This window comes from Thunnus albacares, chromosome 6 (genome assembly GCF_914725855.1).
Source record: "Thunnus albacares chromosome 6, fThuAlb1.1, whole genome shotgun sequence".
Classification (NCBI taxonomy): Eukaryota; Metazoa; Chordata; class Actinopteri; order Scombriformes; family Scombridae; genus Thunnus; species Thunnus albacares.
The window spans coordinates 7,399,664-7,427,449 of NC_058111.1; the positions used below are offsets into that span (position 1 = coordinate 7,399,664).

At 38.7% G+C, this 27,786-nt stretch overlaps 2 protein-coding genes across 7 annotated transcripts in view; both read right to left on the reverse strand.

Annotated features, from left to right (window-relative positions):
• Positions 1–11: 11 nt before the first annotated feature.
• Positions 12–14,052, reverse strand: st14a (ST14 transmembrane serine protease matriptase a). The gene is made up of 19 exons (XM_044355202.1): positions 13,613–14,052; positions 10,509–10,668; positions 9,221–9,351; positions 9,059–9,129; positions 8,165–8,331; positions 7,963–7,998; positions 7,192–7,426; positions 6,094–6,236; positions 5,900–6,003; positions 5,653–5,765; positions 5,414–5,550; positions 5,223–5,327; positions 4,986–5,093; positions 4,770–4,886; positions 3,828–3,950; positions 3,434–3,617; positions 1,881–2,152; positions 1,031–1,167; positions 12–926 (listed from the first exon to the last, which is right to left on the reverse strand). The coding sequence occupies exons 1-19, from the start codon at positions 13,652–13,654 to the stop codon at positions 768–770; spliced, it is 2,544 nt and encodes an 847-aa protein (XP_044211137.1). The 5' UTR covers positions 13,655–14,052; the 3' UTR covers positions 12–767.
• A 3,577-nt stretch (positions 14,053–17,629) lies between these two features.
• Positions 17,630–27,786, reverse strand: part of aplp2 (amyloid beta (A4) precursor-like protein 2) — a 54,370-nt gene continuing 44,213 nt past the window's right edge. For 3 of the 6 annotated variants that reach the window (XM_044353295.1, XM_044353290.1, XM_044353294.1), the window contains 7 exons: positions 26,808–26,907; positions 25,836–26,009; positions 25,135–25,170; positions 23,065–23,147; positions 21,829–21,906; positions 20,102–20,257; positions 17,630–19,807 (listed from right to left, as the gene is read on the reverse strand). In XM_044353295.1, coding sequence (XP_044209230.1) covers positions 19,706–19,807; positions 20,102–20,257; positions 21,829–21,906; positions 23,065–23,147; positions 25,135–25,170; positions 25,836–26,009; positions 26,808–26,907 — 729 coding nt within the window. In that variant the 3' untranslated portion in view covers positions 17,630–19,705. The remainder of the gene's footprint in view (positions 19,808–20,101; positions 20,258–21,828; positions 21,907–23,064; positions 23,148–25,134; positions 25,171–25,835; positions 26,010–26,807; positions 26,908–27,786) is intronic. The other 3 variants (XM_044353291.1, XM_044353292.1, XM_044353293.1) reach the window with 3 other exon arrangements.

Consider the following 27,786-nt stretch of genomic DNA (forward strand, 5'->3'; position numbering starts at 1 on the left):
ATAGAAAGCGCTGGAGTTCTGCATAAGAAATATTTTTATTTAAAAACCATCTATAATACACATTTACACATAGTTCAGATATGTTAAACTAAACAGATTGTACTAATGAAGTGATAACTGGATGAGAGGTCATATTAAATTCAAAGTTGTTAAAAACGAAGTGTCATCCATGATGAACAGGCTAATGCATTCAGAAGTCAGGGGGTGCACTCAGGGATCTCTGTTGGACAAAAGTCATGAGTAAATGTGTAAGATACCAAGCCATAGGAGGTAGGATGGATTGAGCTTGCTGTCAATTTGTTTTAATTTATACATTTCAGAACAAAGACAACAAGGAAAAGTGGTGGAAAATTCTTATGATGGCAACTGACGAAGCACCGGACAACGGAGCACAGGGATGTACATTTCACAGGTTGAGTGTAAAAATGTGTAACAATCACGCCTAAAATCTATTTCTTGTGCGACACATAACATCGTTCTCCATTAAAACAACAACAACAGCAGAAAACAAACAAAAAACCCACACAAAAATGAAACATTTATTTACATTTCATCAACCCCACCCTCATAAAATTACACATACAATGTGTTGCAATCGCTCTTCAAGCAAACAGTGCATTTTCGACTGCAGCTACGACCGGAATTGGAGGCAAATACATCAGCTGGAAAGTCAGAGTGGGGTTTTTCTGAGGCAACGATCCGTACTTAAGTACTCGTCATCAGTCTTTGTTCATGTCCGTGGCCTTGTTCGACCACGTCGCGTTGTTCTACACTCCTGTCTTTTCTTTGACCCAGCCACGGAATTTGGTGACTGTTGTGTAGATGCCAGGTTTGTTTCTGCGGGCGCAGCCGTCACCCCAACTGACCACTCCTGCGAGGAACGTACGACCTTTGGCTGGACTGGACAGAGGACCACCAGAGTCCCCCTAACAGAGACAAATGCACAGTTACATATGTTAGCATAGAGGCGCTACATAGAGGCAGGGTGTGTGTCATAATTTCTATTTTCCTCTCTCAAAAATCATATTACCTGACAAGCATCGACTCCTCCGCTCAGCACTCCAGCACACAACATCCTCGATGTGATCTGCCCTCCCATCAGATCATTACACACAGAGTGGTTGATGATACGGACCTGCGCCTTTTGGAGCACTGTTGCAGCAAATCCTGATTCACACAAACACAAGACGACATCGTCAATCTTTAGGTCTTAATGTCATGGAATCAAGTAGGGATGCACATGCGCTTATTGTGGCCATAGCAAAGTACAGATATAATTCCAATAATGGCAGCTAATCATTGCAGAAAAGTTGTTCTTCCTATTGGCAAGTTCAGAGTATAGTTGTATGGTATGTATTAGCAACTACATGACATCTATCTGTATGCAAATATAGAGCTACTACAATAAAAACCTTAAGCAAATTATGAAAACTCAGTCTAGAAACGAGCATCAAAACCACAAAATCAATGCCAAACCGGAATATTTTAACTACATATAAATCACAGGAATCATGGCACATTTGAATACACAATAAACTTAACTAACTCAGAATGTTATCAGAAATAACATGCCAATGATTTATAGTAATCCAGTTGTTTTACTGATGTTTTTAAAGGGCATTTATGCCACTATCTTAATCTTAATGTCATACTATAGTAGCGCCCACTATAATAAAAAAAAAACAAACACATTTTAGGCCATACATTCATTTTCACTCCCAGCAGCTAATTCTGCATTAACTGGAATAAAAATAGCATTTATTGTTTATGTATACACATATTATACTTCTTAGATATTTTAGAAATTCAGCTTAAGTTTTTTCAGCTTAAGAGTATTTTCAGTATTTGAGGCCACGTGTATTCATCAAATGACAGCTTACCTCCCTCCCGAGTGGCGCCCCATCCCGTGATCCACACAGTGTTGCCAGTTGGAAAATCGTGTTGGGCAGCTGGTAAGCAAATGGGCCTAATGTAATCGGAGTACGTGACGGGACTGTCCAGCTCCATCAGGGCGATATCGTTGTCAAATGTGTATGCGTTGTAGTTAGGATGGGGTATGATCTGCTTCAGGTTCCTCTTCACCACTTTACTTCCAGTATTTCGCTGGGTGTGAAGGCCGAGGTAAGCTTCCCAAGTGCCGGGCTGAGAGAATCTGGGGACATGCACGAAAACAGATCTCGAAATTAATTTTCAATAACTGATAACCATTAACAGGCACATCATGAGGCACAACAAGCGTCACATTAGGAAGTATGTAGAAAACCTGGTGGTTCAGGCCTAGTTTAGAATTAGTGGTGATTTAAGACTGCATCCGAAATAAACTGAATGTTTTGGTGTTGAAAGTTAGATAACATAACTGTCCATTTTGTTGTAGCGTGGACTTTGCAATTGTGTGGCATGCATCTTTACCAGTAGGCTACTGGGGAGCTCCATTAATTCTATTTTCTAATTAAAAACCTCTATTAATGTTAAAGGATATCATTCTTGCACAGGTCTGTAAAAAAATCTAAAGGCAATTACTAAAAGGCAATTTAAAGGCAATATTAATGTTCAGAAAGAAAAACTGCAGCCTACTGTAGAACATCTATTGTGAGTTGTTTTTGACTCGTATTGCCAGGCTCTAGATTTTACTTTACTTTGGTAGGACAAAAGCATGGTGTAAGGTTTCAGGCATGTTAAATTATTTGAACGCACACATCCAAGCATTGTGCTGTTAGTAAAAACACAGAAGTGTAAGGTTTCACTTTTCACATGACAACTTGTTTACAGTATCTTTAGAGACCAACTATTGAACTATTGAACTGGGTAGTTTTGTCCTGATGATTCAAATAATTTAACAAGTACTTGAGTCCTTCCAGCATGTTTGTATGTTTTATCAGCTTTAATGTTTTTAAAATATATTTTTGAAGTCATTTTATTATAAAGCAACAGCAGAGAGATGGAGAATAACATGCAACACTGCTGTTATGTTGCATGTGTCTTAACTGGTGGGCTACTGGGACGAACCTTATCAGCTTTAATTTAAGATTTTTCAAGAAAAAGCTATGAGACCAACTATGATCATACCAGAATATAATAGCATGACTGCGTTCATTTTGAACTAAAGAATAGTTTAAGTTATAAAGAATAGTTGTGTAAAACTCTATATTTAACTGTATTTAAGACTATTCAAGGCCTTGAATAATTTTGCAGCATTTGGACACAACTTGTATTTGTCTAAAGAAGATTGTTCAGGATGAAAATACATATTTGTAGAGGAATTTAATATCATTCAACTATTGCACTTGTTTCGATTCTCTTTGGATAAGAGCATCTGCTAAATGTATGAAAATGTAATGATCACCAGATTTCACTTCACTGTATTCTGAGATCTCTTCAGATTATACAGAAAACTAATTGCCAGTAAGTACATAAACATAAATAAAGAAGCTACCTCGTCCTGCCGTCATCCTGCACACAGTGGGCCGCAGTGACCAGCCAGCGCGGACTGATGATGGATGCTCCGCACACGTGACCGTATTCTTTGACATGGAGGCTGACTTGCCAGGGGAACTCCCCTTCTTCCGCATCCTGACCGCCGACAATTCGTGACGTCTTAAACATACTCCTCCCGCAGTCTGCAAAACAAACAATCAATCAGTCAGAGGCCATGACTTGTTGCAGCTTGCTTTAGTGCCACAAGTGGGTGGAGGCTCATATCTGTTTTGTCATGCAAGCTACACAATTCAGATGCAGATAGAGATAATAACTAGTTTTAGATATGTCACAACATATGACACAAGCTGACACAGTACATGCACCCAGACAGGTTTTTTTTCGTAACATACCGCAGTTTGCCTCATCAGATCCATCTTCACAGTCAGATGTCCCGTCACATTCTGGGTTTACTTTACTGATGCATTTATTGTTTTTACATCTATATGTAAGCTCGGTGCATCTCACATCAGAGCCTACACAGAGAGGAAAGAAAAAAACGAACCATCAAAACCAAAGCTAGGAAACAGAATTCCAGTGAAGAGGAAAAACTACTTGAGTATTATTTTATGTGTCCACTAAAACTAAACATAATTTCACACTTGCGCTGCAGTTTTAGTAGTTTGAAATGTTCTTGAAGTTGCTTTAATTCCTTTTCTTAATCACTAACATGTTAACACACGAGTTTTACAATCCAGCAGATATAGAGCAACATTTGCAGATGTTTTTGTGCACCTGCTGAATGTTAATCTAATATTCACTCTCCTTTTAATCTCCACCAAATCCTGAGAAAACTATTAAACCCTGTAGCTACTTGATGTTCCACTTCCTTCACTAGCTAGTTGTCAACTTTGTTTGTCTGCATTTTGGTGCCTACAGTGGTTTTATCACAGCTTTTTTGCTGAAAACAGCTGCCTGCTGCTGTGTGAAACAGGGTTGATGAGACGCTGAGATTGAACCATACGATTAATGTGCCATAAAACTAAAACAATTGTCTAAAAGAGGCTAAGAATTGGGTGATAACCCCTGTAGCTCTGGCACTTAAAGTGGCCCCTTTTTCATAATCGTTTGATTGATTAAATGACACACAAATGATTAAATGACACTGTAAGGCAAATATCTTTAGATACTATCCCCTGAGTAGCTCAACAAGTCAGCCAGCATAGGAATCAGGTGGAATTGCTGGTCCCACTGGCAAATAATGCCACTTGTGTTGAGAAAAATCTACTAAATACTAGATTTGGTGTCTTATACCTTGACATAAGACATTGTATTTTAAGAGAAAAAAGTCTCACCACGTGGACATTCGAGCTCATCTGACCCATCCCCGCAGTCGTCTCTGCCGTCACAGTGAGTCTTCTCGGAAACACATTTGCCATTCTTACACGTTAGCTGTCCAGATTTACAACCACCTTATAAGGAAAAGAAGCACATGTGTATGAGAAATCAGACTAAAAGCCTTTCAGCGCTCATGTAAAATACGTCCTCTGTCAGTATGAAGAGATCTTTACCACAATTCAGCTCATCTGTGCCGTCTCCACAGTCATTGACGCCGTCACACTTCCAGAACATGGGCTTACACAACCCATTTTTACAACTGATGTCTTTTGGGCTGCACTCTGGAGGAAAAATAGTACAAAAAAAAAATTACTAGTATGTAACTGGTTTTGTGTAACGATGTAGAGAGTGATTAAAACAGCAGTTATAATCAACAGCGAGTATCTTCAGAGTAAGTTAATAATACTTACTGCAGTTTAACTCGTCACTCATGTCTCCACAGTCGTTCCAACCATCACACTTGAGCTCAGACTTAATACAGCGCTGGTTGTTGCACTGGAACTGCTTCGGACAAGCTGTGGATGACAAGAGCTTCCATTAAAAATGTTGATGTCAAGAAATGATTGTTATCTGGGAGAAACCGTCACTGTTGCCTACTTACGGTTTTTGACATCTATGGCCTCAAACACAGCCTTAAAACCTCGGTCCACATAGGAGGCATCAGAGTAGAACACCACAGTCATTGTGTTGGTGTTACTGGTTTCTGTCACTGATCCATCTGGCTTTTCTCCGCATATTCTGAAGATGACATGCACAAGTAGTGAGGTGTCTGCTCTGTCATGTAATCCCTGTTTCTCAAATTTGTTTTTTTTTTTTTAATACATGCAGGCAAGGACTCACTTTTTTCCGTTGATCTGCACATAGTCTTTGCGACAATCCTTATGGTTTTCCTGTCCGGGCTCAGACAAGAGGAACTTTTTGAACGTCAACTTCACTGCCTTATCAGCGGGGACCTTAATGATTGACAGAAATGGGTAAAAACTTGAATGACACAGTAAGGTGGTCATGTGAGGAGCAGTACAAATCAGAAACGTGTGAAACATATGACATGGTTGGGTAACGTGCCCATTAAGTTCAATCATCTCACCTGGATAGTCCACTGACATAAAGTTTGAGGTGGATAGTAATTTGGGAAGTTAGGAGACATGAACTCGCCATTATTGCCTGTCAGCTGGCCGCCGCATGATGTAGCTGTTAAAAAAAAAAGTGTTAGCATTTGCATAAATATCAAAACATTTATGGTGTAGCTCTGGACATAAGGCTCACACAAGCATTTCCTACCTATACTTCCACGCTTAACTTGTGAGATTTGTGCTCTAAAACCTGGGTAGTTCTTCTTGTCATTTGTAGCCATTGTCACCAGCATGACATTGCGAGAAGACAGAAAGGTCAGTGGTTCACTGGGTGAGTAGTATCCACACATCCTGTAAAACAGACATAACAAAACAAAAAGAAACATTAATTTTCTTTATGCACTGATCACTGATTGACTGATACACCAGGCTGATATGGACCTTTTCTCAAAACTTGTTTCTATGCAAGTTATATTTATTCTCTTGTGTTGTTTTGAACAGTTTTTGGCTTTGATTTGACCGATAAAGCATAAAAAAAGGGCTCGGTAGGACTAGAAAAGTTCTTTACTTCATCCTACGTCCTTCTCAAACATTGAAAGGTTATTATTTGTGTTGCTTACTGAAAGTTTGCTGTTATTTTTGTTTTTTTATTTTATTTTGATCAAGATAAAAACCAAACGCTTTCTCTAGAGAGGACCTTTACCTACACACTTGGAAGGGGAGGCTGACGGGAGGGCTATTACAGATGTCGCAATCTGCAATGTCAAAGCCAGATGCCATTAAATCTTACACACTGGTCCTTTAAGTTTAATCATAAACTAAAAGCTACCCTCCTAGGGGAAAAAAGTATCACGCGTCATCAACTTAATCTCTTTTTCTTTCTGGTAAACTGTGTTAGAACGCCATTAATGACTTTTATCATCAGGACATGTACAAATGAAATTTCCGACTGTAGACATACAGACTGCTTTCTGACTGCGTGTTATTCTTGTTCAAGAAAAGCTTTCACTTTCTCAAATTTTCAGTCAAACTGCTCATCAGCTTAGACTAAACTGTCATTTTGCAAGTTATTTTAGCACGAAGCTTAACTCAGGCTGATGTTGGGCAACTACACCGTTCTGTTTGAGGGTCCATCAGTAACACAGCATTTGACCAGCAGAGGGCTTTACACACCAGATAAAGTCTCTTTTATCTGAATCACAGTGTGCCACTGTGTGAAAATAAAATAATCCAAGAGTGCTAAGGGGAGATGAGTTATTTATCTGCTTGAAGCTGCATCTGGAAAAGGGCAAAGGGACAAACTCACTCTTCCATGACTCGGCTCTCAATGGCCACCAGGGAGTCGTAGATCTTGACAAAGTCATTCTTGCAGTTTTCTTCCAGGTTCATCGTATCAAAGTCAAGCTTGATGACATAGTTGGGGTCAGCTCTCAGCTGCCACTGGATGAATGTGTTGGGGGGATAAGGTTCGTTGGGGAAGCCGGGGGACTCTATCTGCCCGAGCTGACTCGGCCTTGTATGTTCTGAATACTTCAGAAATCCTGAAACAAACAAGAACATTTTATAAGAATATAAATCCCTGTCACAGAACCACTAATCTCAAAGCAAATGAAATTATGACATCTTTACAGACACATTCTGATATCACTACGGTAATATTTACTATACAAATGCCTAATTGCATAATTTGTACACAATTATTGACATTTTCTGGTTATGGTGAAACATTGAACTAAATATAATTCTTCTATACTAATGACAAAGAAACAATATTTTGTATGCATTTCATGTGCAATTTCAGTCTTGTACACTCCTTCTAAAGTCTTGCATTTTTCATTAAAACCAATTACAGATAACATTTAGGAAAACAATTTTGCATGTCCAAATATTACCATTCTACATGCTTATCATGCATCAGTCAAACTATAATTTTCTGAAGAACATAAATTACACAATTCTTCATTTTTGTTGGGTAGAAAGATAAGCTGTACACCTGTTAGCCAGCTATATGTCGTTTTGTATGTATTTAGATGAGTTGTCTAGTAAAATAAATGATAAATGCAAGCTGAGCACTTACTGCTGAATGACGTTGAAAGCATGCGGGCATCAAGTGCTATGAGATGAAACAAGAACACAGACATAACTTAAATGAGGTTACGGATAGCAAAAAAAGAAAAACTCGAAACCAGACAGAAGTTGACAACTGACTCTACAGCATGATGGATATGTACTGAATCACAGATGACAGTATTTTAGGCTTCGGTTGCTTTTGACTCTACCTGAGGAAACCACATCTTCGAGGACCAGAGAGTTGCCAGGTCTGTATACGCTACGCTGCTCTTTGTCCACTAGCTTGTCGATTGCAGACATGGCGCTGTCAACGGACGACTCTTGGCCTACAGGGACTCTGAACTCAGACAGGTAGTAGGCGATGACGCTGCCTTCACTAGGAGCAATAAGACAAGGATTAAATAGATTAAATAGTAATCAGACTGTGTTAAAAAACACAAAGTCACTTTACTGGAAGGGTTAGAAGTATGCATGTGTGCCAATCAGGCTCTTATACTGTAAACTGGCCAGTGATAGTAGCAATATAATGACTTGTTTCTGATCACAGCAACTGTTACAAACAAATATAAATAAAAATTGTTGTTAATGCACCTACAATCATTTAATTTCTATAGGTTTCAATGGAGAGTTGTAGTTCATTTTATTTTGATAAACACATTATTTTTATTGATTATATCTTTGGGCTTAGAGATCTTCTTTTTCTGTGCCATGGTTCTATACTTTCATCACTGATATAATTGAAGTGAACCAATAATACTGAGTGTCACATTAAATCCCTGCTGATTTAGAGGATGGAAATGCCCTTTGAAAAATTTGAAATGTCATTTAAAAAGCCCAGGACAGTCGGATTCTGTCTCAAAGTCAATTAACAAAGCAACATACAAATGTCGCATCACAGATGGAAAAATACAATTCAATGATAAAAAGCACTCAGAGAGGGCACATGTGCACAATTCTCTGGACTAATATTAATACGTTTCATTAGGCTGTCTCTTGTTCATTGACCTGTAGCCTTGTTTTCTCTTTCTTTCAGTTCAACCTGTTTTTGAGATATCCTGTTAAACAACACACAAACAGACAAACAAACAACTTCACTGCCATACCTGAAAGCCTGAACTGTAGAACCAACATAGTATTTGGCCAACTGCGGACTCTTGGTATAGATGGCTTTAAGCTGAAAGACAAACAATAGAGCATGAATGAAGGCTGTTTGAAAAGATGATGTGAGGTTGCAGCAGGTGCAGAGGTCTGAGCGGGAGTCTTACCTGTGAAGTCACCTGCTTCGCCAGCGCCTTGAACTCGGAGCTGTTGGAGTTCTCATAGCTGTTTTCAAAAACCTGGTTGGTGATCCGCATGGAGCCGCTGTACATCTTCTTGACCCGAACATCTTTACGGACTGTAGGATGATACAAACAAGACTGAAGATAAACAGCCACACTCTCACCGCACATGAGTTCAATTTTACTTCCGTGTTTTTAAGTGTCAGCGCTGTGGCTTTTTCGTCTTATCTTGGCTTTGATAACTTTTTTTGTTTGTCGCTGTGTTTTTTTCCTTCAGTCTTTTGCGTTGTGATGTCTTAAGTCCCTCGGCATTACTTTTTTCAGCTGATGTACCTTTAATCTCTCCTCTGTTTCAATCATTTGCATGTGCAAATAAACAAAAAGAATAAATATGCATGGAGCTCTAACTTGCTTATGAACATTGCATATTCTATCTAAACCATGTGTGTTTATTTGATTTTGTTACTTCATCAAAAGGAACTAAAAGAAAACAGACAAGTGAATCGAAGCTTTTTCTTTTCTTTTTTTTTTTTTAACTTCGAGCAAAGACGTCAGTTTCTTGGTTTTATTTGTTTCTTTGTTTATCGGCACATCTCAAACTCGTTAACAGATTTAAATGTTAGGCCAGGGACCAGGAAACAAGTCTTTAATGTGGATCCAGTAATTATTCTAACATATTTCTTGACAAAGAACAAAAAATATTTTAACTAGCAAACTGGAAAATACCCACACTATCTTGATAACCATCTTTATGACAGTCAGTGACATCTTCAGATGTTTATCTTTAAGTTTCAGTCTTTTAAGGATTGTAGATTGGTGGAAAAATGTTAAAAATGTAACATATAAGCAGTTGGATAAAATAAAGTCAACAATAAATGTTTAAAAATTATCTACTAAGTAACCATGATACAAAAGGTGGATCAAATATCATTGCAGCAATTTCCAACCCCCTTCTGTGTTTGTCATGTTTCTGATTAACTTTCATATTGTGTCAACTTTTCGTCTTTGTTACTTCAGTTTGTCCGTGTTACAGTATGTTTTCATGATTTTTGAGACTGTTCCCCTTCACATATGAATATGTTGCAGCAGGAGGCACAGCTTAACATGTTGACTGAACTCATATATCAACACACTAATTGCCACACATATTGTATATATATTGTATATTGTAACTAGCTGACATCACAAGTTTAAGTCAGATTACTTTAAGTATCATTTTGTCCAACTCTGTACATGATCTTTGTCTGAACTGACTAAAAGAAGGGTTACTTACAGTGGAAATGCCAGACCAGCAGTCCGGTCATAAGCGCAATAACAGCAGCAAAGATCACCACACCGATCACAGCCCCGACTTTCCCCGGACCCTTTTTCTTCTCGAGTTTTTTATTATCCGAGGCTGGCAGGAACTGGACAGCGGTGTCCCAGTCTTTGTCCTTGAAGACAGATGGACATTTGAATGGATGAATCAATGATTAAATACATAACAAAGAATAATGACATGTTCTCCACTTTGTAGACACAGCGCTGTAAAAGCTGCTAAGCTCCAAGGACGTCCATTTACTGATACTGCTGATTTTTTGTTGTTTAAAAGAAAAAAAAAAGAGGCACTATAAATAGCTATGTTTTCTATACGTGGGTAGATCAGATAATCAACTGAAGATAATTGACAGCAGCAGACAGCAAGTAGGTACTTGTGTATTTTAGGAATGTCTTAGTCTCTAGTGACCTACTAAAATGGTTTCTCGACTAGATGAACTGTGCAACGCTGTTCTGAAATACTAACATGAATGAATTGCTTGATGAATTGCTTCACATGCGGAAGAAATCTATTCAAAGTTTCAGTCAAAAACGGCTCATAAAGTACAAAGAGTGAGTGGTTCTGTTAATGAATTAGAAGGAACTTTAGGTATGAGTCACAGCACCGTGGTTACTTTTAAGGTGAGGGAGGGGGGACGGGCAGGAGTACAAAGGTTTCACCATGGAAAATCCTGTCAAACCTGCTGAGAGTAAACCACTCAGAGCTCTGAAGTGGAAGACAACAAGTTTCTGTGAATGCTCACTGGACTGTGGTATAAATTTACACACTGGATGACTTCTTTACGGATCAACAAAAGATCATCTTCACAGCTTATGAATGTTTCAAATTTAAAAAAAAAAAAAAAAACATTGCTAGGACTGTGATTTCATCCCTGTTAGTTTTACACATGACAATTAGGAGGTGCTAACAGGAAGATGAACTGCAGTGCGAAACTGTGACACCAATAACTGTTTTATAATCCAAGGGCAACACTTTTCTCTCTGCTTGTTTAAAGCTACTCATGCTGAATGACAAGAAGGAATTAAAGCGTACCTTTGAGGGCCCTGCAACAACTCGTGCATTAAAATGTAGCACTTCCACAGAATAGTTATGTTAAAAACAGAAGGCGCTACAATTGTCACCTTGAAAACACTCATTGCAGAGCCTGTGGATTGGATATTCACTCCAGTTTTCCTTTCTGTTTTGTTAATTAACTAAATATTACATGTCTGCATTCACCATCTGAGGGGCTTTTTAAGTGATGCCTACTAATTAAAAAAAAAGGTTCTAAATTAAGAAACGTGGAAAACAAGTCATAACACAACATCTCCTCATATAAAAGTTGAAGTTTTGTTGTGGCTATAAATCAGTTTCAAAATAATCAGAAATGTAAAACACGAATCTTCATGAGGCTTCAAATTGAGGTGGAAATCTTTGGAGGGCTTGAAAGCAATTGCTGTTTGACCATATGGTTCAATGAATATCATCATGATCAAAACAAATTCTGTCATACACATTAAACTACTGATATACTACTAATATAACACATAATATCCAGAAAAATCACATATTCCTTGACATTTTTCATACCTCATTTTGTAGGCTAAGTCTTTAACTGCCTATTATTCTCAAGGACAACATGATTCTTGGTCATCATAATAGGTTTTAAATGATATTGAATCATGACCAAGCCTCAGTGTTGAAGACCAAAACTTAGCATAACAAGCTAAACACTGAATACTTCACTGATCTTTTCTCTTGCGCCCTGGAGGAAAAATCCTTTGAGTCTGAAGGGCATTTGTCAGATAATCCCTCGTATCTATTACCATACTGTGATGCTGTGGGGTAATAACGACTGGATGTTAGCCTACAGAAGAGAAGGACTCAGTAGAACAAGTCACAACAGGGCGGAGGAACAGGAGGAATTCAGGGTGTCAGCCCCACAGTGGCTGCCTGCTTTCTGAAGACCCTCAAGAGTCCCAGAGAGATTCGCTTTAAAGATTTATCCCAAGTTTTGAATCTGTTTCAAGTTTGAGGGTTTTTGGAGTGTAACCTCGTGTATTCTGCAGGTGGGAGGACACCTTTAAACACTTGACCGAGAAAGACAGTGACGTGCATGCAGCCTCTTGTTTGTCAAGTCAGTTTCATTTCTATTGCACCAAATCACAACAGATGTTATGTAACGGCACTTTTCACATAGAGCAGGTCTAGACCGTACTCTTTAGACACCCTGAGTAAACACTTGGAAGGAAATCTCAAAATCTTGCAACTAATATGATTAAATTTAGTGGAAAGTTACACCATGAGCTAAAGAACAAGAGCTTTTTTTTATTTTTTTAAGGAGAACCTTATGTTTGGATGACATTTCGGAACATTTCTGTTATTTATTAACGATTTCATCTCAATGTTGATTCTTATCCAGATGCAGATTATAAATTTTATTGTATTGAAAACAGTTTTGAGGACTGTGTTGCTTCAGAGGAGTTATTTGCTCTTTGAGGACTTTTATTAAAAGATGACACTTATGGCATGAGAATAACAGATTCAAAGCTCACGCAAAAAAATACCAAATTCATCTGCTGACAGCTTCTCTCAGCTTGTAAGTGCTGGGTTTGTTTTTCACTCGGTAATATGATTATCTTTAGGAAAACCAGTGTGTTGGTAATAAAAAGGTTAAGGTTAAATAAAAACCCATTTATATGGTTGTACACAGTGACACCCTTTGAAGTGTTTGTACAGTATGTGTGGAATGAAAACACAATTGACACATATATGTCATGTCTGACAAGTTTGCTATCTGCAGGTTCATCTGCCAATAACCTACACATATTTAATAATTTTTAAATATGTTTCTACAGCAGTTTGGTTCATTTGCAGTCTGATGATCCATAAATAAGAATATCAGGAAAAAGCGGACATCGAAGTCAGTGTCATAGCAGACAACACCCAAATCCAAACTCTTTCATAACAACACAGACATCTAATCTAATCATCTAACCTACATCTAACAGAATCCAAAAGAGCCCAAACCTACATTTTATGACCTATATGTAGGTTGTACAGAAACACAAATTCCTTACCGACTTTGGGGTGTATCTCAGTCCACTGTCCATGTAGTCCATCAGGGGTCGAAGCTGAAATTACACCTGAAATACTCCCTCTAATTTCTCTTCTTGTTATTTTCTTCGATTTGCAGTAGTTCGGCTGTTCGTGCAGGTGAACCTGCAGGCCTGCTCACCTGGATGATGAGTCTTGTGTTTGGCAACGAATTCAAACTGCGCGCAAAAAAAAAAAACTATCAAATCTAAAAGGTTTTACAACGATGGAAAAAAAAAACGTCTTAAAAGTGTTTTTAAAAGAAAGGCTTTTCTTCGGTCGAGATGTTCACAAACGTCTCTCAGACTAGATTATGTCGTCCACCTGTCTGACTTCAACTGAGGGAGACGAAACGAAAAAACTTTTTCCGGGAGCTTCAGGTTTCTGCGGGCGTGTCTCCACACCTGCAGGGACTTCCTGTTTACCTGCCGAAAACAACAGGTTTTTACTAGGTCCTTTTACGGGAAACTATTTAGAAAAACGTACGTAATGTAAAAAACGTACCATTAACTATTGGTACTATACTATACTATACGATACTATTGGTACTATAATACTGACAGTGCTACAATTAGTTGTCATTTCTGAGCATTTGGGAACTGTACTGTTTATTCTACATTTCCGCAATTTCAAGACGTTGTTGAAATAAATTACAAAACGTGTTTTATTTCTTTATTATTAAGTAAAATGTTGATGCATCAGGGGTTTCGTGTGACCTATTTTTAGTATCAGTCATGTGATCTTTTTCAAGCGATGCTGTTTGTACAGTACACGATAATGACGATGATTCATCTCTGCTGAGTCACCTTCATTTTTTCTTTCTTTTACGTCTATGATGAGCCAAGTTTCTGTTTGTAAATTTCGTCAGTCTGTGGGGATAAAGTTATATTTCCGATTTGTAACTTCAGAGACTGTATTAATCCCCTGATACATGATGTACATCTGAAGATATATATAGGGGAGAACAGGGTAATTAGAGCCAGTGGGTAAAATGAGCCACCCCCCTTTATCTAGGTAACCATAAGTAAAAGTAATCATGTGATCACAAATTAAGAAAGTACAGTTCACATTACTCACATTACTCATCTTGAACTTAAGCACATGGAGAGAGTGGTCAACAAAACAGAGCAAAAAAAAAAACATTTGTCACACCAAGTTATCAGTCTTATATCTTAATTAAAAAAGATAAGCTACAAAACAAGGTCATAAACATTGCATAACTGTGGATCTGAGTCACTGTGTGAAACACTTATGTCAAAATGGAGGTAGTGGGGTAAAACATGCCAGTCATGTTGGGGCAAGTTGAGTCAATGGCTCAATTTACCCCCAAAAATCATTTTCTGATATTCTAGAGACTAGAGACACTGTTCATGTTTGATCCTGTTACAAGTGTTACAATGTTAATGAGTAAATACATAATTGCTGATTGATGTTAAGTTTAAACCACACACAAACATGCTGTACATACAGATGGGTGGCAAATTAAAGGAAAAGCCGACATAAAGTGTCTTAATAAGGTGTTGGGCCACCAGAACAGCATCAATACACCTTGGCATTGATTCTATAAGTCTCTGAACTCTTCTAGAGGGATGAACATCGTTCTTCCAAAAGATATTCCCTCGTTTGGTGTTTTGATGATGGTGGTGGAGAGCGCTGTCTAACACATCGGTTCAAAATCTCCTATAGGTGTTCAAATAGGTTGAGATCTGGTGACTGTGAAGGCCATAGCATATGATTCACATCATTTTCATACTCATCAAACCATTCAGTGACTCCTCGTGCCCTGTGAATGGGGGAAATGGAAACATATACACTTATGTTATTGTCTTAAAATTATGTTACACTGCCTTATAGTCAAAAGCTCATTGTAAGACTTTATGATCTGCTTCCTGTGTGAAAATGTCCCTAACAAGTACTGTCAAAAGTGAGGTGTGGGACTCGGACACTGTAACTTTAGAGGGAATGTCCAGGGAGGAAAGGTAGATAAGTATTTGGCCTTCAACTCTTAATTCTCAGCAGAGACTGAAAGAAACTCCCTGGAGATACGGTGAATTAATTAAAAATAATTGTTAGGGTGATGAATATGGGATGATTGTGATGCATGTGGCTGTATATGCACGTACCAACACTGAACTTCATTCAGTATCTCTTCAGCCTAGCAAACTGGGAGATCTGGACTTGCAAATATGTATTCTGGATATTGCAATAAAACTCTGAAGAAGAAACAACTCTCATCAAGGTAGAGATGTTTGATCATAGGATAAAGGTGATGACTCATAACAACTTTGTATTGATTTGCAGTGACCTTTCCCTCTAAGGGGACAAGTGGACCCAAACCAAGCCAGCAAAATGCCCCCCACAGCATAACAGAGCCACCAGATCCCCTCACTGTAGGGGTCAAGCGTTCAGACCTGGACCAGTTTTTCCTTTAATTTGTCACCTGTCTGTTTACACAAAAGCACATTTACATACACATTCTTTCTGTGGCTAACACACAAAGATCACAGTTTAATCTTTACTGAAAGTGTTTAGGTAACATGTTGAACAACAGGACACAAACTTATAATTTTACTGAAAAGTATGAGTTTTTGCTTTTGTTAAATTGATGGCATTAATAAAGTTCAAAATTATCTCATATTTGTTTGATTTTGTGTAATTTTTATATCAGTATTAATGGTAACACTATTTACCCATAGAGTGCTCAATTTACCCCATCCCCATGCTCATTTTACCCCTACCTTGGGGTAAGTTGTGCCATAGGACTAACTTTTTTTGATGGGTCATTGTTCTAAAACCATAATGATTAGATAGCTTGTTTTAATTTCCATGGGTACACAATAACCTGAGGTATATATAGTTACTATTATTTGAAAGAAATACAGTTTTATTTTACAGTAAAATCATCAAATGTAAAAAGTGGCTCATGTTACCCCGTTCTCCCATATATATATATATATATATATATATATATATATATATATATATATATATATATATATATATATATATATATATATATATATATATATATATATATATATATATATATATATATATATATATATATATCAGTGATAGAAAGTAACTAATAAGTACATTAACTCAGTAGGGCTACTGTGGTTACTGTGGTCAATTTTAAGGTAGATTCTTGTAATTTACTTGATTATTTCCATTTGATTTTCCATTTTCCACTCCACTACATTTCAGAGGGAAATATTGTACTTTCTACTCTACTACATTTATCTGACAGCTTTAGTTACTTTTCAGATGAAGATTTGACACAATGGATAATATAACAAGCTTTTAAAATACAACACATTGTTAAAGATGAAACCAGTGGTTTCCAACCTTTTTGGCTTTTGACGTCTTACAAAAAGCAGTGTGTAGTCGGGGTCACATTTCACATGTCTATGAGTTGTTAACAGCTCCACCAAATAGTGATTTTTCCCTCTAAACTTCTCACATGATTTCATTTTAATAAATGCTCAAATGATCCAATATTTCACCAAAAAACAAAGATTAGAGAAAAAGTCCAAAAACTTAAAACAGATTTGCTTCTTTTCTCTCCCATTACTCATCTCATGACCCCTCAGATTTATCTAGTGACCCTTTGGAGGGGCCCGACCCATAGGTTGGGAACCACTGGACTAAACTAGCTAACTGTATATAAAGTAGTTGAAACTAGCTCCACCTCCAGCAGCTACAACAGTAACATGCTGCTCTAACACTGATGCTTCACTATTAATAATCTAATGATGTCATATATAATAATATATCAGTCAGAGGGACCAAAACACTATTTTTACTGCAATACTTTAACTACATAAAGCTCATAATACTTATGTACTTTTACTGAAATAGGATTTTTCATACAGGACTTTTACTAGTAATGGAGTATTTTTACATTGCTGTATTGGTACTTTTACTTAAGTTAAGGATCTGAATACTTCTTCCACCACTGCTATCTATCTATCTATCAATGAAAAGACGACACATCCATATGGAAGTTGTGAATTTATTGATGTGTATCCCCCCTGTAACCATAAATCTGTTTCCATTGGTGTCAATCAAAATTTGTTTTAAATCACTAATATGCATATTATATTAGTTCCCTGTCCCCTCCCACAATCAAGCAGGCAGTTACAAGATTGAAGCCATTTGGGTGCATAGTGAGACAGTCACATACAGAGATACTGTCACAGGAAGAGAAAAAATAGAAAACAAGAAAACAAACTTAAAAATATATATCATATAATTTCATATAAGAACAATGCACACCACAGATAATCCTCCAGAAAAAAGCCATGATTGCAACATCAACTATACAGGCATACAAAGACAATACTAGAGAGAGAGAGAGAAAAAAGGATTCTAGGATTCAGTTTACTTGTTTGTGTCATTCTCTACCTGTAAAAATACACAAGTTTATTTTTATTTTTTATTTTTTTCCAGAAACCAGCTCTCTAAGCCTTGTCTTTCTGTGTGTCTCAGTCTGCCTGCACAGCCCTCCAGCTCCAAGTTGTCTCAGGTGTGTTTCATCCAGGGCTGGCCCGAGCCTTTTCTGGGGGCCCAAACTACAAAATTCAAACTGCAAAATTTGTCATAGTTTCCCCTAAATACTAAAATAATTTTAGTATCAGCCAGAATTATTTGTTATTGTTATTGGTACATTCAGATTCATAAAAAAAACGCCCCCAAATCCACCAATATTTGTACATTTTTGTTTTGTTTGGGGCCCCCTGGTGGCTGATCGTACACACGCAGCCGGTTAGTTTGTGCCTCTGGGCCGGCCCTGTTTTGATCTATCAGACTGTTCTCGGCCTCATGACCAGCAAAGCCAACAGTTGCTCCAGTAACATGTGTGTACACCATCACTAAATTTGTCTGCGATGTAGCTTGTCTAGTACTTGGTTTTTGCTTCAGATATAATTTGTGCAAAAAATTCATAAACAACTGCCTCAAAAAAAACAACAACAATTGTCAGTTTGTGGCATGTCATTGTCCACCGTCACAATGTATGTGACACTGCGTTAAAATCAAAGCCACAAGGGAATCTGTCAGGTACATAGTATGGAAAAAAAACAATACATTCAACTATGTAACACATGTCAATAGGCATTATTTCATTTATCGATTTATCCAGTTTTCCTGTTGATAAAAGGTTGTTTGTGTGTGTGTGTGTGTGTGTGTGTAGGAGGGAATATACTGGGATGTTATCACATTCACTTAGTAAGAGTTCAGAGTAGGTTTTGTGTGATGTGTTTGAGCTGGGGGCCTGTGCACACGTTCACCTCCTAAATCTCTCTCATCAGTGTGCCCGCAAACACAACCCATGACCACTGATCTTAGAACCCTAAACCGACTCATAACCTCTTCCCTGGGAAAAAAAGGTGGAATAAAAACATCTACTCTTATATATATTTAAACTGTATGTATATTTTGTCTGTTATCATAACAAAGAACATAAAGTAAATTAACCATGATTTCATTTTTTTCTCATTTGTCGTTTCACTATACATTTTAATTGGTACAAAGAACCTTCATATACAAGCAATCTATTGAGAGGAAAAAAAGAACAAAAAATAAAAACACCAATTCTTTTTGAGAAAACCATCAGAAACTGCATGAGTGACACTTGCATGATGGAAAAACAAAAGCTTTAGTGTCTGGTTTGCCAGTTTGATGATGGCTACTTCAAAACATTTAAATTTTTGCTTGATTTGCCTTTCACGTTCAAAAATAAAGAAAATGTCTGAAGAAATGTTGTACATCTTGATCTGAGATAGCTGTATCGATAATTACAGAGAAATCTGCAGAATCACATTTTCCATAATGCAAAATGGCAGATACATCACCTTTTCAAAAGAAACATGATCAAAAAAGAGCTCTATAGTACAATAGTAGCAGTAGTAGAAGTAGTAGCATTATTTAAGGATTGTTTTGAACAAACCAGTAAATGGAGTTTGGATGTATGCAAATGATTTTAACAATAGCATCATTATGTTATTGGTCAGTAGTATGTTCCCCCTCTATTGCCGTCCTCTGTCAGACTTCACAGCGCCCCCTGTAGGCTCTGGTTAGATCTGCATCTGCTCCAGGTATTTGTAGGTGGGGTTTTCGTAGCCGTGGTTTTGCATCTTGCTGAGGTGGCGTTCTTCTGGTGTCAGCATGGGGTCAACCTGTGACGCAGACAGAGGACACTCACTATGGCTGACCTCGACAAGAGCGGGACGAATTAACAGCTCCTCTCAAGACGGCATAACATGCTGTGTGTGTCGTATGCAAATACTGCAGGGATAATAACTTAATTTGCCTTGCATTTACCCCACATGCCATTTACATAAAACATGATAATTTAATCTAAATCTGACACTTGGTATAAGATGGACAGCAGTTCATTGAGAGTACTTGTGTATGCGGTTTACACTCTCTGTCCAAATCTCCACGCTATGCAGCAAATAACAATATCTTACCTCCACAATGCCATGACTGATGGTGCCATATTGCCTCTTCCTCAAAAGCACCAGACTGATGACAATTACAGTTGCTATGGCCACTGCGATCACCAGCAAGCCAATCAGTGCGCTGCTCCCGAAGCTGAAGTCCTCTCCCAGGGGGCGGTAGGACTCCTAACAGGAAGAACGGGTGAGAGGAGGACAGAGAGAGCAACAGTGAGGAGACAAGACATGCAAACACATCCGACCACTGCAGCAACAAACAGACACAATGAAGTTGTTTTGGTTGCAGTAATAAAGACATTATACACAGACAGTAAGTAGTTACCTCATTTAGTTACTTTGTTTATGCTAGATACACATTTAAATTGTTGTTATCATGCTGTTAAATAACAATCTTGAATAAAATTCCCCTCCAGCCATCTAAAAAGTATGAATCATTTAAAGGAAAATTCCAGTATTTGTCAACCCGTAACTTATTCTCATATTTTTGTCCATTATAAGTATTGATCATGATTACATTTTCCTCACCAGAGATTTAGGAAATGCAGCAGTTGGAGCAACGACTCCCCAGAAAAACTTGAGTCTCCTTTAATCGTATAGGTTATACACTGTCTACTTGTGTTTGCTGCTACTTCTCCAGCATGCACACAACCTAAATCGAGAGTCTGGCAGTACAGCAGCTGCTAAGTTTGACCAGGAGGTGGATCTGCTATGCTGTGCAGCTTTCTCCAATAGCTACAGGCATTTCCAAGACAATACTAGATGTGTTTACTTTCATTTGGACTCAAAGACAATATTGTTGAGGATGATTTCTGTTAATTTTACGTTTTTGTAGTTGGCTCACACTCATTGCCCCGATCAATATTGTTCTTGCTGGAGTCTGTGTTTCCAAATCTCTATAGCGGAGGCGGTGAGTCAATTGTTTTCATGATCAATAGTTATAATAATAGATATGAGAATAGCATCCAGGTTGACACATATCAAAATTTCCCTGTGAAATTGTGAATGAATGAAATTGGATTCTTAATTAAAAAAATATAACCTTTATCCTTAAAAATCACTTTTAAATGGAGTGATGAAGCAGCTGGAGGAGAACGTACATGTCGAGTTACACAAACACTCTCATGTTATTTTATAAAACCAGAGTGAAGCAGGGACAACATCCCTTTTGGGCAGAGGATTGGACATGATTGACTTGTGACTAGTGTGTACACATGCATAAAATGTGTCTTTGTGGAAAAGATTGTGTAATATCTTGGCCAATTCGGTATATACACACAACCACAGTCACCTACGCTCATCTTCACAATGTAATCTGGCACATATGACACAAACTAATCATATGTAGACAGCCACGGGGGAGTTATTTTCTGCTCATTCTTACACATAAACTGAGAGCACTCAGTTTGTGTGGATTCACATTCATCATATGAACTCAGATTTTTTTGATGTGTACATTCAGATACATTCACATACACAAACATGCATCCATGCAGAAATAACCAAAACGTATTAGCCTGAACAGAAAACTTTAAAAAAAAACAACAAAAAAAAAAAACAAGAGAGGGGATTTGGGGTCTGTTTCAACGGTGTGATTCTTTAAATTTTTTAATTTTCGCAGTTATCAGCTGCAGAACTGGTATTTTTGCACGCTACAACACTCCCTACCTCTTTCATCTTCTCCCCACTACTGATAACTACAGTTCCCCAGAGAGCCCTGTGGAGGGCGCCGCTATACTCACCAGCTCATCATCATGCATAACGCTGACTCTCTCTGCACTGTAAACCACTTCTTTAACATCCAGAGACTCATCAATCACCTGTCAGACACAGACAGGGGAGCCCAGGTTACACTCACCACAATGTGTGTGTGAGATTGTGTGTGTGTGTGTGTGTGTGTGTGAGAGAGAGACAGATAGAAAGAGAGCGATAGGCAGGTGGAGAGCAAGAGGGTGTGAATGTGCAGCGAAGTAAACTGGAAGGAATTATCTGTATTTGGGTGATGATACACTTGGAGCTGTCTCGTACAAACTGGAAGGAGAGAGGGTGAGGGTTTGCAAGCATCAACAACAGACTCTCTTCTAGGCACACAGTTAACATGTCCTTCTAAACAGACTGTCAGCCACTCATTACAGAGAGCTCTAATCTGAAGAAGAAGAAGAAGAAGAAGAAGCACTGTGAGTGGAAGTGGGTGTGTTCGGGAGGCAGAAACAAAATCTGCTGTTTGTAGAGACAGAGCAGTCCAGAGTCGGTTTCTCACAAAAGATAATCAAAATAGAGACATTTAGGCGTCGCCACCATTTGTGATTTTGTTAACCTCAGATTGCTCCGTCTTAGAAAACTAGCATTTCCAAAAAAAAAAAAAGAAACATGCATGCAAAAAAAAAACGAAACAAAAAAACTTGCATCATGACTCATATTCACACACACACAAATACGCAGCTTTGCAGTTGGTGTTGGATTAGCATGCAAAACACATTACACATTCAGCAGCCAAGCATCGTTTGAAAAATCCACAAGGAGGAATGGTCTGTCTGGCAAAGAAAAGTAGCATGCGATGACTGCCTAACAACGTGTGGAGTTGATCTGAATGAGTGTCGGTTGGCAGAGGGACACGCAAATAGCCCAGTGTGAGTTAGCTGTAACTATGACAACATAGTTACTGGAATAATCTGACTCATTAAAAGCTGAACTTAAGAGAGCCATGTGAAAGCGCTATACTGTATGTACCCATTAATGTCAATCATCAGCACATTTTCCTCGGTCTGAGGTTGTGGTAGTGAAATGAAACTGTCAAGACAGTTGTCTGTTATAGAATATTTAACGCTGCAAACACAATTTAAAATCCTAAAAGAATTTCCTGTGTTTTTTTTTGCTTTAACAGTGCTGCTCTCAGTTCATGTGTTGAGCAAGTTAGAGAGTTAAATATGCTCTGAGACACAAACAAAGAATGATAAAAGTCATAATGAAGCTCTTACCACATTGTCGCTGATCTTGGGTTTGCTGTTGATGATTCTCTCCTCAGCACCTATCAGACCGTCTAAACCAGACATGGCGGAGCCTGTGAGGAGGTGAAGGAGCGCGGGTCAATAAGAGCGGAGCAGCGTGAACAAACAAACAAACAAACAGGGATGGTGGTATTGATGGTGGACAGCTGCACACAGATATCCAGCTCTTTTTCGTCACAACTGTCGCCTCAGTCTCCTCAGTGCACTGGTGACAACAAAGCCCTTTCTTCCATTCAGCACAGTGTGAGCACTGTGAAGCCGACATGACACTGACCTTACATTTTCTACAAAGCCCTCTCAAAGTGGTGTTTTGCATAAAGCTGAGATGTCTCTGTAAACATCCAGTTACGTGCACTGACTCACTAAATCAAAGCCCTCTAAATAATTATGACTCATCCTGGCATTTTGCATCCTTCAGTTATCTCCGATTTCATGGTCAAAACTATGAATCACTGAAGTTCCTCATCTAAAAATCCTTCATAGTCCCTTGAGATTTTAACAGATGATTAGTAAGTAAGTGGCTAAGACAAAAAACTGGGCCAGAGTGTCAAATATGCATGTTAGACCGATGGTTTTGAAATAGGCACAGGATCTATTAATACACACACCAGATATTTCATGAATTAATCAAGAACCGAGAGGAGAGCGAGCAAGTGAGGCAGTCAGGGCAGGGTCCTGAACAATGCACAGCAGCAACGAGTCTGGTGTAGGCTTATTGTCTGCTGCTGATGCTGCAAGTCAGCCAATACCAAACGCTTAAGATTAGCACAATTGCCTTTGGATTAAGCGAGGAACAATGATGCGTTTTTACAGGCCTCACTCAGCAGAAGTGACATCAGAAACTCTGGCATGTTATCAGATGGTACTGCAGGGTGCACATAGTGCACAGCCAGTCACAACAACACACAAAACAATAGCAGTGACCTCTATGTGAGCAATGTGACCTCATCTGCATGGGTTGACCGAGCGCTGAAACAATAAGTCCATTAATCGATTAGTCAATCGGCAGATGGTTGGCGACAATTTTGGCCATTGATAGGTCATTTATCAAGCAAAAATGCCAAACATTTGCTGGTTTTATCCACAGAAATGTGAGGATTTGCAGATTTTTCTTTCTTTTGGATAATCTAAATTGAATTATTTCACTTTTCCTGGCATTTTATAGACTGAAATATTGTAGATTTACTTGGAAAAAATGGACAGATTAATGAATAATGAAAATAATCCTTAGTTGCAGCATTACTATAGGTTTGACAAGTAAAACACAAAATCAACAGCAAATACAGGGGGACAAACTTCTCTGGAAAAATACAACAGGGGAGGTTCAGCATCCACTTAAAAAAAAAAAAAAATCAATATATAATTTTGATTCAACAATTAGTGGAACATGTTTAGTTCATTCAATTTAAAGAGTGAGATCACAAGGTTAAGCCCAGATCAGACAACACAGGTAACTACATCCTTGTCTCAGGTCTTGGAGGACAAATTAGGCCAATTTAGATTGGGTTGTGGGTCAGCAGCGGAAACACTGAGCCTCAGACAAGGCCACTAAATCACACAGCTCCTATCAGGAAGAGGGCGACTGATGAAGGGAATGAGTACGTGGGCGGGGGGAATAATTAAGCAAGGTGCTTTGACTAATGTACTGAGTAAGGGATGGCAGCAGACACATGACTGAAGAGTCTCTCTACGAGGGGAGGTGGCTGTGACCTATCTCTCCAGGACGTCAAAGCCACAGACTTCGCTATTCAGCATGAGGTGATAATCATATTATGATAAAAGGCCAGGCATAGGAGCAACTGAGACCCAACCACGTAGCCTAAGTGAGTCATCAAAAAAAAGGAGAAAATTAACCACCAGATGGCTTCTGATAAAATAGCAGCAATGGTGGGAGAGAGAAGATCCCAAACTGCACCAAAGGATAAGGAAAAGCAGAACAGAGGAACAAAATAGTAGATGGGAATGGCTTGGGAGATGAGGAGAGGAGGAGGGGAGGAGGGGGGGGTAGCGAGAAAAACAAGACGCAGCAGAGGCACCAACCTTTCTTGAAGGCACGTGGGGAGTCTGATAGATCGCCTTGGCATTAGAAATGAGCAACAGAAAAAAGAAGAATAGAAAAGGGGAAGGAGAGAAGAGAGAAAACTTAGGTGAGCAGAGAAAAGGCAGGATTATCAATCTGTGTTAATTGATTAGGAAAAGAGTCCAGCAGGGAAGTGTCTGAAAATAAATTCGAGAGATAACCAAACTTAAAAAACTTCAAGCCATTTCAAAATTGGCTAGCTGTGTCTAAGCCCTCTGGGGTGTTGGCATGTATAATAAATGTTACTTGGGGATTTATTTTTGTGAGGTAATTTGCCTTCCATTTTCCTGAAAGCGTTCCATCCATCACTCTTTTGTCTCCTTGAGGATTCAATCCTTTGTTTGGCACAAATGTGACCAAAAAGAGAATCATAACCGTCACATTTTTGTTCCTAAGCCTTTGGCCCCAGCTCAGCACCAAAGCCTGAGGCTTTGTGCATTTATCTGAACTTCAGTGGTGCTGCGTTGAAGGCTAGGCCACAGGGAACTGTGCAGGCGCAGATAGTCCATACCCATGGCTATTCTCCCTCACTGTGCAACAGTTCTGGTGTGCTTTGTCACCAATGTCCTTCAGAAAGCGTGTATGGCCTATTGTTCTCCACACAGCCACTGTGACGCTCATTATTCTGCCTGTGACTGTTTCTGAGGCTGGAGCTGCTCACCCTCTGGCTCTGAACGGGACCCCAAGGATGTGACCTGGAAGGGCCTGTAAGGTTTGCCCTCGGACATGGGGACTTCCACACTCTCCTCTGACGACACGGTGACATCTGGCTGTGATTCAGAGATAGACGACAGGAACTGGTCCATGTCAGCTTTCTGCTCCTGGAGTAGCTCATCTGTAATAAAGAGCAAATGAGTATGAGACATCCTGGCATATGCTAACACCTGCCAACCTGGGACACGGCAGCAATGTGCAAAATGAGGGTTTCTCCAATTACTGTTAACTGGTTTTCCCAACAATCACAGAGCTGCTGCTGCAAGACACATCTGCTCCCATTTCTGCTAACTACCAATTAGTATTTTTCTGAGAGCTATTTTCCATGTAAATCCACACATCTCCCAACAGGATGCAGCATGGTGAAAGCTGTGACCCAGTTCTGTCACTGCACCCGCCCCACTTTAATCTGTGCTGCAACACCATGCTATGGTTTCCTTAATGAACCAAAGGAGACAAAAGACAATAATAAAATGTACCGGACATTGACTGCCTAAAACTGTACCACTGGAGATTGAAACATCCCAAATACAGTTTCCAGCTTTAGATCTAATTGTAAAAATGAGAGCTGGTGAGCGGAGGCCCTTAGAAACAGAGAGTAGCAGCTGTATTAAATTCCCCTTCACAAATTCATACTGAGAAACAGACAGCATGTTTCTCTCTGTCTCTGATAACTGGTTTACAGACTGTGTCTACTGGTCTACTCCTATATTTGTGTTTCCCTTTACGCAAGATGTCAGCTTGCACCAGATATAAGAAAAACAATCCACTGAGGGCACAGAGGAAATGTGATGTATTGGCTTCATCTGTCTGGCACATGTGCAGATTCCATCACTGTTTTCATTTCACTTCGTTGTTATTACAGCACACAATCCGTCCTCCAAGATGCCCAAAGGGCCTCTGACAGAACATGACTCACCAATTTCATCCTGAATCTCCTCGGCCACATACGGTACTTTGTAGAGCAGAGATAGACTCTGGTTCATTCTCTCCTCGATCACACGCAGATGGGTCATCACCTGGAGTTGAGGAAAAAAAAAAAAAAAAAAGACAAAATGACAAATAAATCCTGTTGTATTTTTATGATGACATCAAAGTGAAAATGTTCCCCCTGAATGGAGATGTGTTTTATTCTCAGCATCTCGGATGATTCTCTACAGAGGATTCATTGTTTTGTCTGTGAAATGCCATAAAAAAATGGACAAATTCCCATCGTGAGCTCCCAAAGCCCAAAGTGTTGTCTTCCAATTGCTTCTGAACAACACTTAAAAGCACAATGGGATTCAGTTTATAATGATGTAAGATAGACAAAAGCTGAAAAACCTTGCATTGGTGAAGCAGGGAATGTTTTGATAAAATACTTTGTAAATGATAAATCACTCATTAAAATTGTTGGTGATTCATTTCACGGTGTTCCACAAATCCATTAATTGAATAATTGATTCAACCCTAATCCAGTGATAACCAATTACAGAGTGATTTGTGAACTATTAGTATACGATTTTCATTCTAATAGTATTTATTTAAAAGCTAACATTAATAAACCAGAAAATGAACCCTTATCCCAGAAAATCCCCCTGAAATTCACTCTTGAGTTTATTGTCACTGGAGAGGTTATACATTTTGTCACCTAATAGCATCACAGATTACAGTATTGGCTCTCCTGTTTGGAAATATGCACAGAGACATTGTGTCACGCAGGAGAAACATGGTGCTGACTTGAGATAAAGCATGTGAGAGGATTAAAATTTGTCTTCAGAAACAGGTGTCAACAGGAAGAGAAGATACAGGAGACAGAAGAAGAAGAAGGTGAAGATGAATTACATCTGTATTTACATGCAACAAGTTGTGTGTTTGATCACTATTTGTTTCATCTAGTTAGTTAGCCAGTAGCCATC